General features: G+C 38.2%; 1 protein-coding gene and 1 long non-coding RNA gene across 2 annotated transcripts; both read left to right on the top strand.

The window, feature by feature from the left end:
• The first annotated feature begins 544 nt into the window (after nucleotides 1–544).
• LOC113279769 lies at nucleotides 545–1,630 on the top strand. Its single transcript, XM_026528436.1, has 2 exons — nucleotides 545–1,225; nucleotides 1,310–1,630. Exons 1-2 carry the CDS (start codon nucleotides 545–547, stop codon nucleotides 1,628–1,630), a joined length of 1,002 nt encoding a protein of 333 aa, XP_026384221.1.
• An 840-nt stretch (nucleotides 1,631–2,470) lies between these two features.
• Nucleotides 2,471–4,877, top strand: LOC113277912. The gene is made up of 5 exons (XR_003325216.1): nucleotides 2,471–2,567; nucleotides 2,663–2,719; nucleotides 2,807–2,881; nucleotides 4,055–4,126; nucleotides 4,226–4,877. It is a non-coding gene; the product is annotated as an uncharacterized LOC113277912 (long non-coding RNA).
• The last annotated feature ends 916 nt before the right edge of the window (nucleotides 4,878–5,793 follow it).

The following is a 5,793-nucleotide window of genomic DNA, read 5'->3' as shown; positions in this document are numbered from 1 at the left end:
ACATATGAGTTCCTCAACGACAAGTTTGATGTTAAACTGGAAGGGTGGAAGGGAACTTACTTTACACATGCAGGGAGGACACTCATGATCAAGCATGTACTAGCACTAATCCCACCGTATTACATGGCTATCTCTCTTATTCCAAAAAATAATCTGGCATTGATGACGAGAATGATGAGAAATTTTTGGTGGGGCCACTCGAGAGACACTAAGAAGATGCACTTCATCAACTGGGACCAGATGGAAATCTCAAAAGAACAGGGAGGGTTAGGTATCAGACCTCTGCAGAATTTAAACAAGGAAATGATTGCCAAACTGGTTTGGAAATTTCTCGCAGAAACCGAGTGCCCATGGACCAAACTTATGCAATCTAAATATATGAAGACGGTTACCTTTTGGGAAGCTAAAAAACCAGCTGTCTGTTCCACTACATGGAGTGCTATGTTGAAATGCAGAGATGAAAATGTGAAATGAATGTTGCTGGAAGGTTGGTAATGGAGCAAATATCAACATTTGGGCTGATCCCTGGGTTCCTAATCTTCCAATGAAAGCTCCTACACGCAACAGTAATGACCCAACTGATATAAGCAAAGTAAAAGATCTGATAATCGTAGATGAACACAGATGGAATGAAAAAAAGCTGCAGCAACACTTCACCCAGTCTGAAGTCATGAAGATTATGGAGATTCATCTTTCATCAACGGAAACCAACTCAAGGGACAAACTGTTATGGACACCTCACCCATCATGTGATTTTTCGGCCAAATCCTACCTCCGAATGTTAGCAGACAGACAACCATCTACATCTACTAGATCTGATTTCCCATGGAAGAGGTTATGGAAGCTAAATAAAATTACTCCTAAAATGCAGATGTTCATTTGGAGAATTCTGAAGAATGGCTTAGCTGTTGGAAGTAACATGCAGAAACACATCAAAGGAATAAACAGTGAGTACAAACTGTGTAACAACGAAACTGAAACAATCGATCATCTTTTTATTCACTGTCAGGCAACACAAGCGGCTCTATTTGCTTCCCCCATGAATCTCAGGACTGGGCTGAGACCAACTGACATTGTTCAAGAATGCATTTCAAGCTGGCTTAAGGAAGGTGGTGATTACTCTAAAATGAGAATGGGAGCTTGTATGTTCTGGGCAATATGGAAAACCAGAAACAACATCATTTTCAATAAGGGAAAGTTTGATATACATGCCATCATCAAAGAAGTAATATACTGGTATAATCTGGAAGTTAAGTCGGTTGAGTCCAACCCTATGCTCCCTGAAGCTGTGTTTTTAGAATCGTAAAAGAACGTGTGGGAACCTCCTAAATCCAACACGATCAAGATCAATTTCGATGGGGATGCTGGAATTAAAGGCTTTGCGTATGGTGCTATTGCAAGAGATTACAAGGCAGGGTTCCAAGGCTATCAGAGTCGTGAGATTATCTTCACTAATGCAGTGGAGGCAGAGGCATATGGGGCTTTATTAGGTACAGAAATGGCAGTCAGACAGGGACGGCGAGATGTTGTGATCGAAGGCGACGCGTTAAATATAATCAATACGCTAAAGTGCCCACACCTACCATACCCATGGCGCATCCAGTACACAGTTAGCAGAATCAGGGACTGACTACACAGGTTTAACTCCTTTGAGTTCAGGTTCGTCAAAAAGGAGGCCAACGATTTGGCTCACTCCTTAGCTGCTCACACAGTTTCAAACCACACCTAAGATGTGTGGCTATCTTCCCCTCCTTTTTGTATTGCTTCTCTCATTCAGAGTGAAGCTTCTCTTTATCTGTAGGTTTTTGGTTTCTTTTTCACTACACCAAATTCGGGGATTATCAACTCAGATTAGCAACATCTTTGAAGCTGTTGCAAATTTTCAGTTGCGAATTTTAGTTGCAAAAGGTTCGCAACCATTTGAAACAGTCACGAAACTCGCAACTGTGTGATTCTGTTGCGATTCACAACTAAACCCACTTGTACGCGTGTGGAAAATGAGTGTGGCTGCCTACACTTTTCATCTGAGTCGGTCTAGTTGACTATTCATCCATTCAGATCAAAACTGATTCGGCTAACTTGTTATTATCGAAATAAATCACTTTCTCATTCACTCTTCCCTTTCTTCTTTTTTCTTTCTCCAGCAAAACCTAGCTCTACGTCTTCCTTCTCTCACCACCACCACCACCACCACCACCACCACCACCACCGATCTCTTCTCTTTCACCCTCTCTGTACAAAAATATTGTTGAATCTGTATATCTGATCTTTCTCAAGTAAAAACCCTAATATTTCTTACAAGGTTAGGGTTTGAATCCCAAAGAAAACTGCAGCTTAGGAGTTATTCGATATTTTAAGGTTAGGGTTTTCTTTAAACCCTAATATTTCTTACATGCCCTACTTTAATTTCGCTGATTGATTTGATTTAGTGTATGGCTCTTTATTGCACGGTGGTTAGGGTTTTCAATCTCTCGAGGAGTCGTTTTCATCAAGCCTATGATAATGGTAGAGATGATGCCCCACCTCAATCAGATGTTTAAATTTTCAAGTTAATTTCTTAATCAATGGTAAACCTACTCAAATTACAATAAATATTTAGCTGCTACTCTGTAGTGATTTCTAATTAGGGTTTTGATTTCTACTTTTTTTCTCCTCTCGCCAGAATTCTTCCCAAGGATTAGGTTTTCATAGTAGAAGACTTCATTATGGCAATTTAATGGTTGGTATTGTGCATCTACTCATCTTTTCAGTTTGTTTGTTTTATATTTTTTGTCTTACTGATTGTGTGTATTCTTTTTTTATGCAGGCAACAAAGAGTAGAAAGCCCTAGCTCCCAAAATCTTCAAAGCCAGCTAAATCTGGTGGTGGTAAACAAAAGAAGGTCAATTCATGATCCTCAAACTTTAATCTGTATACATGTATTTATAATTTTGGTTTTCTGGAAGGGCCAATATTTATTGGTAAAGTTATGTTTAGAACGCAAGCAATTGTGGGAAATCTAATCCTTTTATTCTTCTGAAAGGGCTATGGTAGGAGTACCTTGATATCTTTAGTGTTGCCTTGTTGATTAATATTTCAACTTAATTTGAAACCTTTTCTTTAGATATGTCGTACATATATTCTAGAAAATTGATTTATTTGTATATTCCAAGATGTTAGATTGATTGAGTTATAGCATTTATATTCCGTTTAAAGTTTGTCTTATTCGTTCATGCTCTTGTGATTGTTGTTAGCTAGGCTTGCTTGCAATATTGCATCTCAAAATCTTTGGGTGTTATGTTGCTTCATCCCAAGTCATAATGTTTGGTCGTGTTTTTCATTAGTTTTATGCCTCCCCCAGTCACCATGTGCTTATTGGCTTTTGTTAATGAAATTCTTAGATGAAACTAATTTCCATAGGATACTTGAGTCTCTTTATAGGTCAGAGTATAGATTCCCGCTCGAGTTATTTCTCAGTATATTGTTGGAGCCATATTTTCGTCTTTCAGTTGAACTATTTCTCAGTTTCCTACCACAGTGAGAATAGCATATTGAATATAAGTGTCATATCTGGCATTTGTTTAGTCTGATATGCATATAGAACGTATGCAACTTCTATGTGCTTCCCAATAATTTTTTTTCAATAGTTCTGTTTGTCCTAGGGTGTTCGATTTAATCTGCTAAGCGTCTATTTTGTTATCCTTGTGGAGAGCTTCTGCAAGTCTTTTGTACGTCGGCTTTCTCCGTTGCTTCTGATGGTATCCTCTTGGAGATATCCATCAGGTAGAGTTGAGTCATGTATGTGTCCCATTTGTTCCTTAGTTGTAATAACCTTGCATCTGAACCCAATACTTGGATTTACCACCACCAGAAAACGCACATCAAGTGTGTGCAAAATTTCTTGAACCAGGAGAAGCTGAAAATCAACAGACTAAAATGGTTGCTGATCTTGGTGGTCATATCATTCATGGTATACATGATCAGAATGGGAACCATGTAATTCAGAAGTGTATCGAATGCATTAAGCAGAAATTCTTCTTTGTTTAATACTCCTAACTTTTATCTGTTCCTCCAGGCTATCTTACCATACTGTCAAGCACTAGAGAAGTTCGCTCCCTATAGTTGATCTCCACTTTTCTCATGTCAGGTACTTTTACAGTGTCATATGCCTTGTATTCTTTTTGAACTCTAGATCAGTTCATCGTCGGGTAGTTAATCATTTTGCTTGTTTGAACTTGTCTTTCAGGTTGGAAGTGGTCCCTCGCTGGATTTAGAAGCTCGTTTGCTTCGATTAATGTGAGTCTTTCCATTCTCACCTTTCAAATTATCCAGCTCTTCCATTCCAGCTTACAGTTATCCTCCATTTATTATTTGTTACTTGCTTAGGGTTTACCTGCAATCAGAGTTACTACCCTGTAATCTTATTAGAGAGTATCCGGAATGTGATCCTTAATATGTGTTCAAGAAAACACAAAATTCTGGCATAGCATGTGGTAAAGTCTTGTTAGATTGGAACTTTGTTTTTTTTTTGTTTCTTATTGAATGTTGAGTCTAGGTTGGGTCTGATAAATGAGTAATCAAATTCATGCCATACCAAAAGTACTCAAACACTGAACATATTTGTTTACCTTTTTGGCTATTTTACATGAACCATCGTGGTTTGAGGCATTATTGGGGCCTCAGAGTCCATGGACAGCTCACCAAGACTGCTGGATTTTCAAGGTTATTGGTTCTAAATGTTGGCCCTTGATTTCAAGGTACAAGGCAAGTGCTAGTGAAGAAACTCATATTTGTGTCACCCATTTGCATGGCTCAAGTGCTCAACAGCAAGAAAAAAGCTCTTTCATATGAGTATTTTAATGATCTCTTTGGTTTGAGTTCAGGAAGTTTAGTTAATTGAAGTATTAAGGCTTCCACGTTTGACCGTACAGGTTTGATATGAATACATGGCGGAGAAAGGGAATGAATAACTCCAGAGCTTCTGCATTTTCAGTGAAAGTGGCGTGCGACATTTAACACATTGCTCTTGCTGGTTCCAGTAGAAATGCCTCACAATCCATGGTGACAACTTAAACTTAAACCTTTGGGCATTCCTCATGATGCAGCAGAGATGTTCACCTAGGTAGCTGGTTTCCGTAGTTCTAAAGAATGTGAGTTCTTTTTCCTTTAAATTGTTATGTAAGAACCTTGATGTGATATTGAATTTATAGATTTATATGATTTTTGTAATGTGCTTCATACTTTGTGTATGAGTTCATCATGGTGAATTAATAAGAAAACTTTCTTGATACTTGTGTTGGATTAATTATATTTTCAAATGAACAGGGGAAACTTGATTTTACGACTGGGAACTCTAATATTTACCTGGTTTTGACCGGCCAAAACCTGGTGGTCAAAACCAACATTTTTCTGGCGTTACAAAAATTTCGCAACTGCATCAACCTGTTGCGAAATTTCAGTTCGCAACCATTAAGAACTGTTGCGACCATCAATTACGCAACTGTTTGAAACAGTTGCGATCTTTCAGCATTGCAACAGTTCTGAACAGTTGCGACCGGAAATTCGCAACGGCTCAAAATCCGTTGCGAAATATTGCAACATCGACTTTCGTAATTGAGTTAAATTGTTGGGACCCTGTTTTGCAATTGCCAGTTAGCGTTGCGAAACTCTAAATTTGGTGTGGTGTTTCCTTTTTTTTCTTTTTGTCTCTCCCTTCAAAAAAAAAAAAAAGTTTTATTGTCATTTATGTGCACCAATGTCCCTTTATATTTGCTTGACAAAGGTATTTTTTCTTTTCATAAACAAGGAGACACA

Source organism: Papaver somniferum, chromosome 5 (assembly GCF_003573695.1).
Source record: "Papaver somniferum cultivar HN1 chromosome 5, ASM357369v1, whole genome shotgun sequence".
NCBI classification, from domain to species: Eukaryota; Viridiplantae; Streptophyta; class Magnoliopsida; order Ranunculales; family Papaveraceae; genus Papaver; species Papaver somniferum.
Note: the sequence above shows the minus strand (reverse complement) of the source record. Positions and strands in the feature narration are given on the sequence as shown.

Bases quoted from the DNA above. Each gene is read 5' to 3' on its own strand.
- LOC113279769 (XM_026528436.1), top strand. From the start codon at position 545: ATGAAAGCTCCTACACGCAACAGTAATGACCCAACTGATATAAGCAAA. The intron at 1,226-1,309 runs GTAATATACTGG...GAATCGTAAAAG, and splicing joins TACATGCCATCATCAAAGAA to AACGTGTGGGAACCTCCTAA.